We start from the raw sequence: 20,169 nt of genomic DNA, 5'->3' as shown, positions 1-20,169 counted from the left end.
CCAAATGGGTGGAGAAATGTCATCACCTAATCTAGTTTAACAATCACTCTTGACTAAATCACATTATCCAGGGAGATGATCTGATTACAGCTTCATACATACAGTATTGAATCGGGATTATTCTACCTTTATGAAAAGGGATTTTGATTAAATCATGTCTTTTCTAGGGGACATAACATCCTTTCAGACCAGCACAAGTGAAATATGTGTTATGTTGGGGAGAACTTCTTTTCTCTAAATACCAGCGCTAATATTAGAAGAAAAATAATTATAATAGCAATTTATTGTAATGATTGAATGAATCAATGACTGTACTTCCTTTGATTGACACCTTTTTTTTTTATAAATCACTATCTTAGTTGCTTAATATTTATAGCTACAATCCTAACAATCTTCAAAGGGAGGTCTGGTTGCTCATTGTATAGACAAAGGAACCAATCCACAAGTTTTTTTATTGGATTATCTCCACAGCGATATTACGCTCCCAATTGTAGTTGTGGCATTTTGACTAGGTGGATCTTGATTAGTTTACTGAGTCCTTCAAAAGGGGAAACATTTTAAAGAAAAGTCAGAGCAAATACAGGTGCATGGAGAACAGTTGCTTCAGAGCTGACAGACCCAAAATGAGACCAGACATTTGGAGATGCAAGGCCCAACAGATGTCACCATGTGCCTTCCCATCAGATGCTAAACAAGCCAGAACCCAGAGCTGTGTCTCACAGGAGCTAACTGAAGGGGCACAGATGCCAAATAGAAACCCCCACAGGAAACAAAGGCTGAAAGCAATGGAGCCCATGAACAAGGGACCAGCAGATGCTAGCCAATTGCCTTCCCAGCCAACAGAGGTGTTTTGGATGGCATTAGCCTTTGCTGAGTGAAGGTAACCTCTTGCTGGTGCCTTAGTTTGGGAATTTTCTTGGCATTAGAACCATAAACTTGCAATTTATTAAATTCCCTTTTTAAAAGCTATTCCATTTCTGGAACATTGCATTATGGAGTTTTAACAAACTAATACAGAATCATATAGCTATTTGGAGTATTTTTTTTTTTAATTGAGAAGTCTTTACACATATGCATTCTATACATGGTTTAGAATGTATAACCTAAATGGCTTACAATACCACCACACAATTGTGTATTCATTACCATGATTTTTTTTTTTCCCCATGGGCAGGCACCAGGAATCGAACCCAGATCTCTGACATGGCAAGCGACATGGCATTCTGCCTGCTGAGCCACCATGGCCTGCCCGATGATCATTTTTTTAAGAATACTTGCATCACTCCAGAAAAAGAAATAAAAAGAAAAAAGAAAAAAAAACATATGTACATACACCTTAACCCTCCCTTTCACTGACCACTAGTGTTTCCATCTACCCAATTCATTTTACCCTTTGTCTCCCTATATTTAGATATTTATTATCCATAGTTCTTACTCATTAACCCATACCCTGGAAATAAGGAGCATCAGACACAAGGTTTTCACAATCACACAGTCACACTGAAAAACATTATATCTTTATACAATCATCTTCAAGAATCTAGGCTACTAGAATACAACTCAGCAGTTTCAGATACTTCCCTATAGCCACTGCAATAGACCATAAACTAAAAAGGATTATATGGAGTATTTCTTTTTAATCCACACTGATAGTTCTTTGATTTAATAGTTAGGTTTAATCAATATAAATTATTGTCATTAATTAAATATATTTTGATGTATTCTGCAATCCACTTTGTATTTACTATTTATCGTGCATTTTCTCTCCTTCTCTCTCTCTCTCTCTCTCTCTCACTCTTTTTTGTTTCTTTCTTTTCTCTTGCTCTATCTCTTTATTTTTACAATTACGTGGAAGTTATAGATGGTATGTCCATACATTGTGATTACCTTTGAAACTTTACAACAGGTATTTCAATTGTTTTTGAAAACATATTCCTAAATTGTTCAGTATCTCTCCTCCCTTCCCAATATGGGAAGCCCTTTGCACACTTAACTACCAATGAACTTCCCACCCAGCTAACTATTTTCCTTGGTAAAATTACATAAGATTTTATTTCCATTTTTATTCTTAACATCCAAAAATGATTTATTACTTTACAGGCAATATTTAATTATATTTACCACAATATTTTGTAATTGCTTTGTTCATTATTTCATATATTTCTCTGCTTCATCCTAGGTGTGCTTCTTCATGTTAAAGAATAACCCTTAGGAGTTCTTTTAGCAAGATAAGTAACACACCTTAATTAGACTTTGATAAATAGTGTAGTCTTGGTTTCTGACACTATTAATACTGATACTGGGATTAGTCTAGAAGTCATTTCCTTCAAAGTAATCTGGTTTCTCTCTCTATGGAAGTTCTTCACGTTGTTTGTCATCAGTATTACATGATATCACAACCACCTATCCAGGTGAGGACTGAAATCTATTCTTTTCTCTTGAAAATTCTCCACCATGATTGCTTTAAGTATTGCTCTACTGACAATCTCTATTTCTCCACCCAGGATTTCCTTTAAATGGATATTGTATTCTTGTAAGATTTTTAACTTCTTTATTATACTTTTTTATTTCTTTATATATCTTTAATGCATTCAGGATAACTTTCTCAGATCTATATCTTTCAATTCACCAATTGTATATTTGAATATATGCAGTCCAAATTTTAACTTTTCCAGTGAGATTTTCATTTCAGTAATTATTTTCAATCAGCTCTTTATTCTGACCAACACATTGTGTTTTTCCCAAGTTTTATCTTACGTTAAGGGATATTATTTTACACATATTTATTTTAAAGTCCTGATTTTTATACTGTTTCATAAGAATAGATTCATCTATAAATTGAATCATATAATAGCATATAATATTTCACACAGCAGTTTGAACCTTTTATGTTTGATTCATCCTCAGTGAATTTTCTCTCTTTCTTTGGGCTACCCTCTTGCTTCCTAGCAGGTATCTGACCTCAATCCAGCACCATCCCTTTCTCCATCCCCCAATGCAGAACCATTGGGAACACAGAGCTTAAGTCCAAGTGATGCTGAAATATGACAGACACAAAGTACTGCATCATTAGGTACATGGCTAAAACACTGGCTGCACAGCACAGCTCTCTTTGCTCCCTTCTGCAGCTTTACATATGTCCCAGCCTTGTATAGAAGCTATATACATTTCTACTTTTGGTAGGTGACTTCAGACCTCCAACATAGATGACATTTTTTTATCCTTGTTACTCCATAGCACTCAAACTACCAAGCAGCCTCTGGATCCAATGCATGGCAGAGAACTGGCCCAAATCTCTTGATTACATTTCTGGTTCAAAAGGTATTCATCTTCTTTTTTTTCAGGGCAGCTATGAATTTCTATTATATGCTGTTTATTACAATTCAATTATCATTATTTCATGTTTTGAGCAAAATGAGTGATTTAAATTTTAACTCACAGCATCATTGTGAGCTGGAGTCCCACCTTTTACAATTGACATGTGCTGATTTAATAACATTGCTTTACACTGCACTTCATCAAAAATATTTTTGAAATATACATATTTTTTAATTGGTAACACTCACACAAGTGAAAGCCTGCCCTTCTAAATTATTAATTTCCTACAAGGGTGTGTATATATGTATATATGTGTGTGTGTGTGCATTTAGATTTATAAAGAAAAGACTTAGAAAAAAAACTAATAGTAAATAATCTTAACATCCATGTAATTTTGGTAAATTTTAAAGTTATAGCTACAAATCTCTGTAGCATTCTGTTATATTTTGAAGCCCTAGATACTAACATATAATTTTAAGCGAACTAAAATATTGTGATGAAAATCATGGAGCAATTCATCTAGTCTTATGTTTTTATTATCAATCATTGTGCCAACACTGAGTATATTTAATAGATACCTAAAGATTTTTCTAGAAGAATGGCAGATATTTAGTGAAATCCATCATGACATTATTCCCTTCTATTAATCACTGCATTAAGAGTAAAATGACAGACACAAATCAAGCCATAACAGATTACTTGCATTTAAATCCCAGGGAGCAATATTTCACCAGGGTACAAATTATAGATCTTATTACCATTTAATGTATATTTTTCATGTATAGCTTATTTCCACCAGAAATAATTAACCTTTTTTTCCTCAAGAAGACAACAGTGTTCACGAACTATCGATAGCACTGATGTTTTAAATAAGAAGTTGTAGAGAGAAACTTTATTTGACAATGCTACAAGTTTGGGACAATGACACAAGTGTGAGATATCACTAACCTTACAAGTATTATCTAACTCACATCCTATTAATAAGTGACCTGTGAAAGGTATTAGTTATAAATATTGGTTATTATTCATTATCATGGTAATTTATCCTACCTTTCCATTGGACATGTGAACTAACACATCTCATTGACTAGCTTGCTAAACTGTGTCATATATGTGCTAGGTTTATTCGTAAATTAAATTGTAGACTAGCTAACTCAAAAGCAGACTTAGGGGTGTTGCAAGTGTAGTTCATTGGTAGAATTCTCACCTGCCATGTGGGAGACCAAGGTTTGATTCCTGGTCCATGCAATTCCCAAAAAAACAAACAAGTAAAACAAACAAACAAACAAACAAACAAATTCAATAAATAGTACTGCAATAATGGGCTACTCACATGGAGAAAGAATAAAATGTGATCCCTGCCATACAGCACGCAAAAAAATCAGACTTAGGTTTTCCAAATTAAATCAACTGTAGGTAAACACAATTTTATCATTAAGTAATGAAGCTTCAGCTTTAGGGTCCTCCATTCATGGGCTGTATTTCAATTTTTATGTCAATGCTTTTGTATAACTTTTTATAGAAGGTACTTAAATCTTTATAACCTCAGACCCCACAGAAGCTGGAGTCACCCCTCACTACAGAATACTCATTTCATGGCCAAAAAGAAAAAAGAAAAGCTCTTTGGTAATATACATAAACTCAGGAAAATTACTAAGCCATATGTATTGGTCTAAACCTATTTAAATACAGTTTTGTAATATCTAACAGAAAATCAACTGTTTTTGAGGTAAAGTGACTATGATATATGTGGCTGAGCCATCAACTGGAGCCAGAATACCTGGGAACCTGGAGGTAGAAATCCCGAGGTTACACTGAATTTGTATCTGTGGCTAGAAACGTTACCTTGGGCAACTGAGACTTCATGGAATACTGGAAATTAGAGCACTCATTTTATACTTTAGATCTGTTCCTTACAAGCTGTGAACTTGTGGAAGTTAATTAATTTCACTGAGCCTCTTGTTTTTCATATATAAAATGAAGATAATAACATTTACCTGGAGGGTCATTTTGAAGTTTAGTCAAGCTGTATAGCGCAGGGCAACAGGAGTTGGCTTAATATTAACGATGATTTTTAATCACTTTGATCCTTAGTTTCCTCATGTCCAAAATGGGAAAATCATTACCTAGTTTTCACGCCTCAAGGGTTATTTTATCAACATGCGAAATTGAAATTTTAAGTGCTTACAAGTACAGTGTATTATACCTGTAACATTTTCCCCTGCCCGACGCTTTCCTCTGTACTAAGGCCTAATCAACTCCAAAACCAAAAGACAAAATTTAATGAAGAATCTTTCATTTATACAAGGATGCTGATGTAAATGCTTATGCCTTGTTAGGGTCACTAAAAAGTATCAGTTGTTAACTTTTTTTAAAATTTTCTGAGAATCGACACTGTTTCTCAGGATCTGTTTAAGACCAGCCTACAACAGCACAGTTCTAATCGATGCTCAATGTTTACTCGATTAACTGAATCCCTACCTAGTGGGAACCTATTACACTGGGTGTGCATGCATCCTAGCTTGCTGGGGTCGTTCTGCTTTGTGTCTCTTGCTCTGGACTAATGACCAGTAATGTCCCCTTTCACTCTCCAAAGTAGCTTTGTCATTTGACAATCTTACTTATAAAACCAGCAACATGACACATAGCTAGAATATATCCAGTCTCAAATTTCAGTTTATGTACAAATACTCATCTTTTCATAAGATTGGTTTTAATTTAGGAGCTGCGCTTTTTGTTTTTCGTTGTACTCATTTCTCTAGTTGATAGATGAGATCTAATACAGAAATACATTATTTGAGAGAAGACATGCGATGCACTGTTGTTTATTAGGATACATTTTTCTATATTTTCCCTGAATAGGCTTAGTAGAAGCTAAGTAGGGGGCTCCAATAATCTCGAGAAAATCCCTATGTTTATTCTACATTCACAATTTTTCAAACTATTTGTTGTAGTATTTAAGAAAAACATACATGGTGATATAACTTATGTAATTTTTAAATGTTCCAAAGGGTATATATTAGTGTATATTTTGGGGGATTATAAGCATTGTTTAACTTGATTTGAACTGTACCTACCCTTAATAATAAAATACAGAAATAAGTACTTATAACCCCTTAGAATGATATTGTACACCTTAAAGAAAAATTTCACTCTCAAATTATAAAGGACCAGGGATAGCCAATCAATTCTTAAATAAGGAGTTGAAAAATAAAAGCATCCCATCAAATATCAAACTATAGTAATAAGACAGTTTGTATCAGCACATGGAAGCACAAATATATCAATGTGAGAATAACCCCCCCCACACACACAGAAAACAGACTCAAATATATATATACATATAAAACCTGGCTATATGAAATTAGAGGCATTACAATCAGTCGGGAAAGGACAGCACATACAATAAATGGCACTGAATTAACAGGCTTTCTATATGGAAAATACCCACAACACACATGTGAGTCATATATAATTAGATGCCTCCATCACAATTTTTACCAAAAAATGAACAGAGAATAAAAAAAAAAAATTAATGAGGAAGCTGAATGGCTCATCAACATATGAAAAGATTTCCAAACTTCAACATTTACAGGAGAAATCATACAAATACAACTATTATAAACCAGTTCTCAGGAAACAAAAAATATATGCCATATTCAACAATTAATCAGAGTGCTTGACTGGGGAAGGCCATCAATGTTGTTGCAATATAGGTTTAATTTGAAGAAAACAAAACAAAAAATAAATTACATTAATTACATGAAAAAAACCTTCCATTATTACCAGCAGTATATGTCAGTGACAAGAAATGGATATTGAGAAATGAAAGGTGATATAAAAAAACTGCTGAAAGTTACAATTAAAGAAAATGTATAGTAATTCTTTTCTCAGTGAACCAATTGACGGGAATTCTATTCCTAACAAAAAGTATTTAAAGTGCTATGACAAGACGTTTATGCCATAAAAAGTATATATTTATGGCATTAAAATAAATAATCTCATAGAGTTTATTGAGAAAAATACTCCATTTAGATACCAATTTCATAATTAGCTATATGACTAAATATCTAAGATTGAGGCAGTAATTTTTAAGTATCAACTCGCTGGTTCATTTTAACATTTAAAGTCAAATTTTAGAACCTTGGAATTTTAATTTTTCTACATTTTGTTCATAACACTTTATGTCTTAAATAAGCACATAGGCTCCTCTTTGGGGAGAGGTGGTAGGAATTTCATAAAGAACAAGTGAGAGTTCTCAGTGTAGTAGAAGGGAATTGATTTGACATGCAACTAATTTTCTATTTAAAATCATTTTTCAAACGTTAGGAAATAAGTAGAGAGATGCATTCTCATCTCATTCTCCCTTTCCTAACAATTAATTAATTAAATCTGAGAGGCAGTAAGGGTCCTGTTGGTCTAGTAAATATAATGAATGTATGGTTTCTTTAAAATTAAATAAAATACTGAAATGTATATCAAGATAAAATTTTAAGGTTTACGTATTTGTTGATAAATTTAAAAGCTCTCCTGAGATAGATAATAAAATCCACATCAAACTATTATCTCCAATTTATTTTATTGAAGCAATATTGTTATACCTAATTGAACTAGAAAAAAAAATTGCTTCCTATAGATAGTCAGAATCACTTCAGTAGCCTGTTTGTCCCAGGGGTACACAAAAGTATCTGAAGCAAGGTCACAGTCATCATATTGCACATGTGACAACAGACCAGGACTGAATAGTAATGACAACACAGGACAAAATAGCCTCTGGTTTCCTGATTCTATTGCAGGCTATCCTTTATGCAATTAATTCCTTTTCCTCCACAGTCCCTCCAAATCGCATGCCCATGTTCAAATGGAAGAGATGTATAAGGGACGGGTCTAACCAGGAACGGCAGACTACTGGGTTGATATTTTTAAAATCACTTATAAATTACAGGAAAAACAATTTTGAAAAATATCAGACTGTTTTTGCCTGTTTTCTAACCTTTGCTTAATTTGGTTGCAAAATAGATTTCTATTCCTCTAAAGGTCAAAAATCAATCATCATTCTACCAAACAATCAAAACATAAAACTATTTGCATCAAGTTTTACTGCAACTTAAGTACTCATGCTGATAGTTTAGTAGTTTAAGAGAATACTAATATATTGCACTTTAAACATTTTTATACTGATAGTCAAGAAAAACATGTCATTCATGCTTTGCTTATCTGCATAGCTTTGGATGTTGAGTAAATGGAGATTAACCACATTTCAGCCTAAGGAATATAGGATTTTCTAAATGGCTTGCTCTAAGTGGTGGACCTGAAAATAAAAAGAAAGAAAAGAAAAAAACAGAAAGTTTTTCTATGTAGTTCCACTGGGAGATTTTTATTTACAATTTAATAAATGCATTTGAAGCTAAATAGTTTTACAGGTTATAATTGGAATGAAATAGGAAGATACATTTCTACTCTAAACCCCTAGACTTACTTGAAATGTGTTTGTGACAGTCTTAATCTATGCATAACTCCTCATTAGGTGATACAGAAGATGTTCAGTGTGTCCATTCTCAAAATTAGTGAGTTTCTAATAAACATGATTCAACAGTGAGCGTACACTTGAAGTTCTGTCTTAAATAAGTACATAGGCTCTGCTTTGGGAAGAGAAGGTAGGACGTTCATAAAGAACAAATGAGAGTTCTCAGACGGCAGTGTCTTCTCCCTCTCTCTCTTCCCCCATCCCCTTCTCTCTCTTCCTCTCCCTTTTTTTCTTTAAGTCCAGGTCACTCACAAGCTAACACTGTTACCTTAATTCATTTTATTTTGAAATGCTCTGTTATGTTAGTTCATATACACACTGTTTGAAATTTCACTTACTCCATGAAGTGCAAAAATGCTCTATTTAATGAGAATGAGGCAATGGTTCCCTAAAGAAAGACAGGGAGGAATTCAAGTGAATCTTCTCTATCAATTAAGGATTTTCTCAGGTTGTAAAGATCATACCTTCATGGTCAGGTAAGCCTAATGTTTTAAATTTGATGGGAAAAGAAATTAAATCCAAGAATTTATTGTAGCAACTCACAATCTCAAATTGCTTCTATTTTCTCATTCCTAGGAGCTTTTCCTTAGAATTAACCTGTCAGAAAGCAGGAAGAGAATAACCCTGATTTATTAATAAAAGCAAAGTTTGAGGGATATTATGGGAAGGGTCTTAAAAGGAAAAAGTATGTTGTGCTTAAGTTGAACAAACCAGAAAGGGATGTCATGAACTAAAACTGTAGTGTTCACAGGCATTTCATTCAGCCTTGCAGCCAACTGGTCCCCAAGGACCACAAAATCTTACTTTACCCTCCACAGAAGGGGGTCATTTAAATGATACATGGGAATTGACCTGGTAGCTGATGACAAGGTAGTTGACCCCAGAGAGCACAAGAATGTCCCAGAGAATCAAAGTCATTTACAAAGGATTCATAAAAGAGAAAGCCACAACCAAAGCTTATGGGATAAATAGTGAAAACATGCTTTCATTTTTCATTTTATTTCATTATAAATTTGTATCTAAAGGACAGACTAGCTTCCAATCTATAAATTCTAATGATTTTCTTCATGTTGTTGAAGAAACTTATCAGTTTCAGCATTTTACAAAATTCTCTGCCCTCGACTACTCAAAGAATACTACAAAATACTGCGGATATATTATTTCAAGTTGTAAAAGTAAGGATTACTTAAGAGAAAAGAATCATTTGAAAGGCTTTTGAAATCATTTGAAAAGGCTTTAAAAAGATAGCCTTTTTAAAATGGGGTCCTCGCACCACATTCCAACATAAGGCTAATGAATAGTTAGTTCTATTTTCAGGTTCTCAAATGTATTTATCTTTCAAAGTATTTTAATAACCTTCTGGGGTTGCGACTTGTTTGACATTTGGTTTTATAAATTTTATTTTTGTAGCCAAGTCATTGAAAAAAATACTCTTTATTGCACCAAACACTTATACTTCAGTTGTGCATCATCCTAAAAATTCTGGATCTCAGCAAAGCACCAAGGATTAAAATTACTTTTAGATGTTTGTGCTTTGTGGGAGAAAAAAACATGTATATAGTTTACATACCTCAGTAGCAAACTGTTGCAATCCACCAATATTAATTGGTCCTTCCTCAGTGGCATATAAATTGCATCCACCTACACAGAGATCAGAGGTTGGACATACCATTCCACAAGTTAAACCAAGTGGGTTGTCAGAAAAAATCATCTTAGCAGCTCCATAATAGTTCTGCATAAATAAAATAAAATAATGTTATTTAACAATGTACATTAAACTTTCAAACTAGGGCTAATATACAGTAACTTTATTATGTAATTGATTTGAAGATCAAAATGTATGTAAGACATATACATTACAATGCTACTCATCTCACCTAGCATGAAGCACCTAATACATAGGAAAGTGTACTACAAATTAATTAATTGATTTTGGAGAATATAATTTTTCTGACTTCTTACTTTGAAATAATTTCAAACTTACAGGGAAACTGCAAGCATAATACAAAATTAGTACAGAGAACTCCAATATACCCCCTACCCTGAAACCTAGATTCACCAATTTCTAATTTATCATTCTATTTCTCTATCATTTATCTATCTACTTATCTCTATTTTCTAAATATTTGATAGTAGACCATCTCATAGATCATGTTCTTTTACCATTTAATAGTTCCAAGTACAAGAAAATTGAATTTCAACATATAAATGATATGTAAATAGTTTTCATCCACAAGAAATCTAACTATATCCTGCCATAACTTTTTTATTTTCAATGGTAACAGAGGTACATAAGAGAGCATTGCTTGAACAAGCTTGAAACTTAAATCTTAAAACTAAAAAAAAAAAAAAAAGAAGATTATTCTCAAATTATCATCCATTCAAAGTAGCTAGAGGTCTCTCTCTCTCTCTCTCTCTCTCTCTCTCTCTCTCTCCCTCCCTCCCTCCCCATTTCACCTGAATTTCTAGGAAGATATGTGTTATGACACTATGTAGGTTAACAACAATCAATAACATGCTGTAAACCAAAGGATGCTGACTAACCTCATTATATAGGCATTCTTGGAAAAATTCATTTCTCATCGCTCCCTTCCCTATATTTGACTACTATAGAATAGTTTATAATCCCTTCCAATATGCTCTTTTGTGTCATTGTTCAAGTTACCTCATGTCTCTGCCTGAAATGTGCCTCCCTCTGATTTCATACCTCTTTCCAAACACCCTCTGATGTAGATATAAAGGTTAACGATACCACGTAGCACATTAAAAACCAAAGCAAGCAATTTTCTCCCAAAATACCTAAAAGGCACACTGCTTTTATCTGAGAATTAAATATATATTCATTTTGAATTGCCCACATTTTATTATATTTCCTTTACTATTTAGTGTTAACAATAATGTACATAATCAAAATAGATAATATTTATAAAATATAAATATAATCTTCAAAGCAAATATTTGAGGAAGGTTAGTACTTAATCCTTACTTTTCAGATGGGGCATCTTAGAATAATTAAGGAAATTGCCTCAGTCCATACAGCTCATTAAAGGCAGAGTGAAAATTTGAATTCTTAACTATTTTAAATTAGTTTATGCTACCATTTTTAATAGCATTTCAACCACATTATAGCTAAATAAGTCATTCTGGAGAAGCCTGTAAATCTAACCCACTCTTATAACATTATATCTAAGTGGAAATGCACAGAGTTTCAAACATTCATTTTGTCAATAGTTGTTGGAACCCAACTCATTTATAAATTGGTTAAATAAATCCTTATTGACTAAATAAAGTGTGAATAATAAATGGAATATTTGGGGCCTCTTTTCATCTACTATATATATGGTTTGGACTGACCAGTACTCCTAAAAACTGTCGAGCATCAAGAACATGGAAAAGTCTGAGAAACTGCCCTTCAAGAAGCGCTTAAGGAGACAGGAACAATAATTATAATGTTTAATTCTGAATGGAATGTGGAACAGGAAAAGGACATGATGTGAAAATAAAGGGATTCTTAATAAACTATGGACTGTAGTTAATAACCATATATGACTATTGGTTCATTAATTTTAACAAATATACCATCCCAATTGAAGATGTTAATAATAGGAGAAACTCTGGAGGGGATATATTGGAACTCTCTACTATTTTCACAATTTTTTTGTAAATCTAAAACTACTTTAAAAAATACAGTTAAAAAAAGTTGAGAGAATATATTTAGCAATATGAAGTCAATGCATTTACTTGAGATTCCATAATCAACTTTTACTATAAATATAAATTATTAGTGACTAAATAATAATGATTACAATAAACAATAGCAACAGCATTCACTGTTTATTGACTCTTTAGTACATTACCAACACCCTGCCAGACATGTTATTTAATTTTATCATCAATCATCTCTCATTATATATCTCATTATATATATGTTTAACACTCAATAAGAAATTTGTAGACGTGAGGAGAGAACTAAATGTCTGATAATCAAGGAAAAAAATAAACAATACAAGCAGAATCACAGGTGATCCAGAAATTGAAGTTGGCTGAATAATACCTTAAAATAATCATAACAAAATGTCAGGAAAAGATAAGATAAAAATAAATAAAATAATTTAAAATGTCACAGAATATTGTAATCTATTTTAGAAAGAATCAAACTGACACTCCAGAACTGGATAGACTATTTTGATATAAGAACTTAGTGCACTGTTTTAACAGCATTCATGGTGGTTTAGCAGAATTTGTCAGATTCAGTGTGTCTCCTTAGCAAATAAAACATCTCTGACAAATGAGGAAATGCTCTTCAAAACACATTTTCTGAATACATGGTAGGACTGTGCTATGAAATTCAATTTACAAATAAGTTTCCAAGGATCATACAGCTGATAACTGGAATATATAGGCTACAAAGTCGTACATATCTGACCACAAATCACAAACTCTTAAGCACCAAGTTATACTGTATCCAACACTTAAGAACCCTGCTCATGACTCAAACGATTATAAAATCTAGCCACAGTCCTCTTATGAAAGTACAGTCCTTATCTTGATTTTAAAAATCATAAATAGCTCTTTTCAATGTAAAGAGGAGAGGAGGTAGCTAGCTCATTAGATTCCCCATGCTTGACATTTGCATGAGTGATTTGGCTCACATACTTCCCTTAGTTGTAATCTTTCCATCAAGCCAACAGAATGTTGTTATTGTAAGATAAATGACTTGATCTGTTAACTCAAGATATTAGTATGTACCCTCCCCCCCCAAAAAAAAAGTTGTCAGAATTACCAATGTCTTTATGTCAGTCTTAGCGTCCCATAAAGGGGCTAACAATGAAAGCAAATTGCCAAAGTATAAGTTTCAAAGCCTAACACAGAACTTTCTTCATACATAAAATAAGTAAAGGACAAACATTTTATCCAACTTATTAATAAATAGGGGGAATCATTGAGCTAATAAAGTTAATTCAAAGAGTCTTTAAGGCTGAGACAGCTTAACAGTAAATTCTACAAAACATTTAGTATCAATGCTTCACAAATTTGTCCCCCAAATATGAGAGGATGGAACACTTGCCAACTCCTTCTCTGAGGCCAGTGTCACTCCTCTACCAAAACCAGACAAAGATAACTCTTGAGGATACAGATGAAAAATTCCTCAGCAAAGATGAGCAAATAGAATTCAGCAACATATAAAAAGATCACACATGAGCATATGGATGTATCCCAAGAATTCGAGTTAGGTTTTATATCTCCAAAGCAATGAATGAAATGCAGTATATGAATAGTAAAAAGACAAAAATCGCACAATCATATAAATAGACACAGAAAAGGCATTTGACAAATACAAACCTCCTACCTGATAAAAACACTTCATATAAAATACAAGTAGGAAGAAAGATCCCCATTCTGAGAAAGGCTTCGAGGAAAAGCCCTCAGTTAGCATGATACTTGAAGTGAAAAACAGTGCTTTCCCCCTAAATCAGAAACAAGGCAAAGAGAGCTGTTCTCACCAGGTTTATTCAATAGTTTACTGGAGATGTTAGGGTAATCAAGAAAGAAAAATAGATAAAATCTATCCAGATTGAAAAAAAAAGGAGTAAAACTATCTTTGCAGATGGAATGATACCATATGCAGAAAATCCTAAGGAATCTACTAAAAACTATTAAAACTAATAAATGAGTCCAGGACGGTTGCAGGATACAAGATCAATATACGAAAGTCATTTTTTTTCCTATACACTAATATTAAAAACAAAATCTTAAAAAAACAATTCCATTTACTATACAATTCAAGAGAATAAAATATTTATTAATATAGAAATAATAAAAAATATTAACACAATTAATTAGTCTATTTCAAAGCAAACGCCCTTAGTTCCTTCCTAAGCCCTGTACCTGAGCAGTGCTGGAGAAAATGCCAAAAGTGTTGGTCCTGCAGTAGAATTAGAAATGTCCTTGCAATATAAAGATGTTATCATGGATAAAATGTCAAATGCAGGCCACTTTTAAGGATAGTTAAAAAAACAATCACAGGAAAAAATGTAATCTGATAATCAAATACCTGAGGTTCTTTCCACAAGAGTCTTCACTGCTTCATGAACCCCAAATTGAGTTCTAACATTACAAATAAAATGATGACAAAGAGGACAAAGGAACATAAATAAAATATACAAAATTATACTATGATTCATTATTAGCTATAGCTGATAAAATACTAGAGCCTTATCTATCACTGAATATCACTACTGACCATGAAACTGTCTAGTAAATTTAATGCTCTTATGAATCCATGTTGTAGCTCTTTCATCAACATAAAATTGTAGAAGGATCTAAAATTACAAAAAGTAAATTAACAAGAATTTATTGAGTATTTCTTAAATCAAAAGTATTATAGGTACTTTTAAAAAGCCAACATACACTCCCTGACACCAAAGTTCTTTAGTTTTCAAAGGTCAGAGTAAGAAGTTATTTCAGACTAAATCATATCAGCTCCACAGAGGTGGTAATAAAAATTACTCTCAGTGAGAGAGGCCTAAAAGAGAAGAGAGAATATCATAAAAGCCATTCTAGAAGATATGAATAAATATTCAAGAAAGTTCAGGATGTGTTTTAGCATAAAGAGTTGTCAATTTGGCTAGTGTAATTCATTCACAGGAAAACACCATTAGAAGATATATTTGAAAAGTGTGCTTGGACCAAGTTATGGAGACTCCTGAATGCCACACTAAGGGTTTAGTTTTCAATCATATCGGGACACATGGGTTCTTTTCAGTAGAGGGACGCCAATACTAACTAGGAAGATTACTGAACAGACGATGTAAAATTCTCAGAAGGTGACAGGAAATGATAGGAAGTAGAAAAAGGAAAACACTGGCACAGATCAGAATATAAAAACACGATTTTGAAAATGGCTGAGCCAACATGGAGCAATGATTCAGAAATCACCTTTGCAATGCTTCTCTCAAAAATAACGTTGGAGAAATGGTAGATAACTCCACTGTTTAGGGCATTGGGTACTCAGAGTCAAAGACATTCAGCAACCTATTAGAAAGAGAACTCTTCACCCCTTCCCAGCGAGAATGTCAAAACCAATATCAATTATTTATCTTTCGTGGTGAGTGGGAAGATTTCTTGAGTCCTCTTTCTAAACAAGAGGTTTTCCTCCGACTCGGTGAGCTCTCCAACCTCTCTAAAAGCAAAATTTAAATTTATAAGAGTACTTTGTAGAAACCCCAGTAGTCTCCTTCTAGAAAATACACACTACTTCGACTGGTTTTCTTCATGTTACACTCAGTCACAAGCATTTTAGTCCACGATCTTGTGAAGAAATACATAGGGCTAAGTTAGGAGAGATAGAATAGAAATATCTAATCTTTTGTACAAAGAGATTCTTTATCTATAGAGCTTGAGTACTTTTACTTCTGTTTTCACAAATATATAAATGACAAAAATGGTGTCTGAGATGTTTATTGTAAATCAGCACAAAAGTGTAGACAATGAATGGTCTCCAGTCTATTAATTTACACACATTATGCAGTTGTTGAATTTTCTATTACTCAGTGGGTGTTTAAAGCATATCTTATGCACAACATGCATCATGCAGGTGAGATAACATTCTAAAAATAATTTAAACATTTATTCTTTGTGTTTTACATTAGATTTATAGCTTGAAACTAAATCAATGTCATTCCTTTGCAATTTAATGATTTCTTAATGTCATTATCAAGAAACGTGAAAACCTCACATGCCAGCCATCCTGTCATATGGTATAACTAATTTAACAAATAGTCCTATCGTATTAGATAGGCCTTCATATCACTACACGATTATCAATACAGCTGGTAGATTTATTTTAAAGTGCTCTTCCTTCTTCCAATGACAGTTTTCACAGATGGAAGCGCCCGTCCAAGATAAACTCCAATCTGTTGCATTTAAAAAATACTTGGGCTCAACTTCATTCAGTTTGTCTTATGAAAAGGGTGAAATAACATTCCTTATATTGTTGGATTGAGCAGTCTAATAGGACTAAGTATACTGATGTACATTAACTGAACAGAAAATGTCTCTAGTAGCATATACAGAAAAGTGAGCCACAAGAAACACTATCAACAACCCTCAAAAAAACATCTGTGGGTCTTCAGACGTTTGACAAAAGACATTGGGCAAATATGTGAACAGAACACACATAAATTCCTGTTATCATGGTGGTCACATATTTAAGGAGAAAAATGATGACAGAAGAAGTTTATTTTATTCTGAGAAATTGTTTTTTTCCTAACTGAGATACACTAAATTTTAGGTAAGTTTTGAAAAATACTAAATTTTTAGAAATGTGAATGTGTTTAAATGGCCTCATTTAAATCTAAATACATACAGAAATAATCATCCTTGTAAATTTTTATCTGACTCCAAGAGAACAAACTGGAAATAAGTATATCTGAGTGCACACACATATCCACATGTACGTACACTCATGAACTTTGGAATCCTGCCTCAACCACTCATAAACAATATTATTTTGACAGGAAAAATGTAGTATCTTTAAGATTCAGTTTCACCATCTGAGAAATGCATATAAATAATTTATCCTTCATTGCTTATATTTACATAATGTATTTTTAAAATCATAGTACGGTTATGATGCCTCATACAAAAGGTAGCATAGATTTAACCTAAGGCTCTGACCCTGACCTCCTCTGGCTTATTCTCCCTAAGAAATTATTTTTAAAATGTCAGTTCTAAGAGCTTAAGGTTTTAAGACAATTAAAAAAAAAAAGCCATACTAGGAAGTAGAATAAGAAAGACAAAAGACAGTAAAAAGGGGTTCAAATGTGGGGGAAAATTTAAACAGCATGAAGAAACAGCATTTACTGGAGACATATTTTTAATATATCTTATGAAAGTGTTAAATTTATAGATAAAGGGGATGTTTCTTCAGCCATATTTCCAAGAAACATTTCCTTTTCTTTTCTTTTTTTTAGACCAACTCTGCCCCTATATTGAGAGGACCCCAGATAAAGCCTTTTTTTTCTTTATATTTTCCTATTTTGAACCACATTCAGACAACCAGCAGATCACCTGGTTAGGCTCACTGTGGAGAGCAGTCAGCCGGGAACGCGGAGGTGGTGGCACACCGGTGGACTGCTGAGGGCCCGGATGGGCAAAGGGAGCGAGGGAGAAAACGCCGAGGTGGTGGCACACCGGTGGACTGCTGACGGCCCGGAGGGGCAAAGGGAGCGAGGGAGAAAACTGTGGAAGATGCCTTTGCTTCAGGCATTGGGCTAGGCACGTTACTACAGGATCTCATTTGGGACATACAGAGAGGAAGTATTTGTCAATGGTCAACTCAGAAATAGATCAGAATTACCTTCGGAAAACCAACAAATATCTCTAATTACAGAGAACATCATCTCCCCCATCCCCTTTTTTGAAATTAAGAGACTAGAATGAGATAATATTCATGACCAAGAATTGATCATTGTTGACATTTTGTCTCATTTTTAAATGCTTTAAATAAAATGCTTAATACCTTTGGCTCTCACTTACAACTTCATTTTACAACCCCACTCCTATTCCCACCTCTAGTAAAAATATTATGTATATCCTATTATCTGCACCCTAACCCCCTTTGCTATTTAATTGACTTGAGAACTCAGCATTTTCCCCATGAGTCAGTCAAAATAATTTGGTGAGTATCTGTACATATATCCAATTTATTAATCATTAAATATGCATTTAGTTCCTACTATGTGAGAGGCGTTTTGCTAAGCACTAGATATGCACAAATCATATAGGTGCCTTTAGACTGTCCTATTTAAATGAAATAAGACATTTCTTTGCATCAAAGTCCATCCTTTAAACCTTGTAGAACTGATCAAAGGACAACTTTGCCTTTACAAAGCTCTATCACTAATTCGGCCACTTTTCACCTACAAGGATAATTTCAGAGTATTCTTTCTCTTTTCTACACCCTTTTGATTACTGTTTCTAAAAATTGGCTATGATAGTTGCATATTTTTCTCACATGTGTGTTTTATTGCTATGTTTTATTTCCTAGAGGTCAGATATGATATCTAATCTATAGTCCTTGCTCATACGCATGAAATAGAGTATAATACTAGAAATTAAATTATTGTCATTTCTCTCCTAATATACAAAATAAGCATTTCTATAAAATACAAAAATAATAAACTGCTTCACAGTCTCTGAATGGCTACATCAAAGTAAATAATAGATACATGTGAAAAATTTAAAGCCCACTATATCTAGAGAAAATAATAAAAATTGCAATAGATATTTGTAAAAAATTTGCAAATGTAAAATCTGTTCATTCTTTGTCGTTTAGTAAGCAATGTAAATAGAGAAACAATGGAATGCTGGATTATTTTATTTAGTGTATTCCAATATTTGCACAAAATAATTTACCACAATTATTGGTATAATTTACTTCATAGGAACAGGATCTTTTCTACATCTAAATATCAAATGCAAATAGAGACCAAAAAATGTTAGAGTTAATTATCATTAGAGTTCAAAAGGAGAAAATGGTAGAATTCAACACATATAATTTATAAATATCACACAACATGCAAGCAAATAAGAATGTTTTCATTTGAGAAATTACTGAAAGGTGAAGTAAGATTAATATTGATAGTGCCCCCATTCATATATTATATAAAAATGTTAAAAGCTTTTTCTTCAATTATTCTATTATAAATTTTATTTTTCAAAAAGATTATTTTTGCTTACACCTCAACTAAGTTTTTTATATTTTTAAATGTAACCAGAACTGTGGCTTAAAATATCACTTTTTGCTTAAACAGAGTATACATATACAAACACACTGCACACTAAAAAGGCTTTGGATATCTAGGAGTTTGAAGTGGAAGTTTAATATCTGGTTGCATTATTGTACTTCATTTATCTTCCCTCTGCTAAGAATTTTATGGTAAGAGCAAAGCTACATTGCACATACTGACTACTTATGAAATAACTGATAATTAATTATACCACTCCTGATTTATCTTGAAATTGACTAGTTATTAATGTTTGGCAGCAGGAGAAAACCTGTGGATGTTTGCTGTTATTATTTCTTTCATTTGTTTGTTCTTTACATTATTTGTTACAGAAAGATCAAAAACTCAAGTCAGACTGTTCATCAAGTTTTTAAAATAATTTTATGTCCTCGATAACAAATATGTGTAATGATAAATTGAAGAAGACAACTACCTAAATCTCATATATAGTCTCCCCTGAAATAATCTTATCCCAAACAAGATTGAAACAACACATTCAGTGATTGTTATTGACCATTTGTTATTTAAGATGAT

General features: G+C 32.9%; 1 protein-coding gene across 1 annotated transcript in view; it reads right to left on the bottom strand.

Annotated features, from left to right (window-relative positions):
- DPYD (dihydropyrimidine dehydrogenase) overlaps nt 1–20,169 on the bottom strand; it is a 961,456-nt gene that overhangs the window by 676,987 nt on the left and 264,300 nt on the right. Inside the window, 1 exon segment of the mRNA XM_077120172.1 lies at nt 10,416–10,577. Coding sequence (XP_076976287.1) covers nt 10,416–10,577 — 162 coding nt within the window.

This window comes from Tamandua tetradactyla, chromosome 11, assembly GCF_023851605.1.
Source record: "Tamandua tetradactyla isolate mTamTet1 chromosome 11, mTamTet1.pri, whole genome shotgun sequence".
In the NCBI taxonomy this organism is placed as follows: Eukaryota; Metazoa; Chordata; class Mammalia; order Pilosa; family Myrmecophagidae; genus Tamandua; species Tamandua tetradactyla.
The sequence above is the reverse complement of the archived record's forward strand: the minus strand, read 5'-3'. Positions and strand labels throughout refer to the sequence as shown.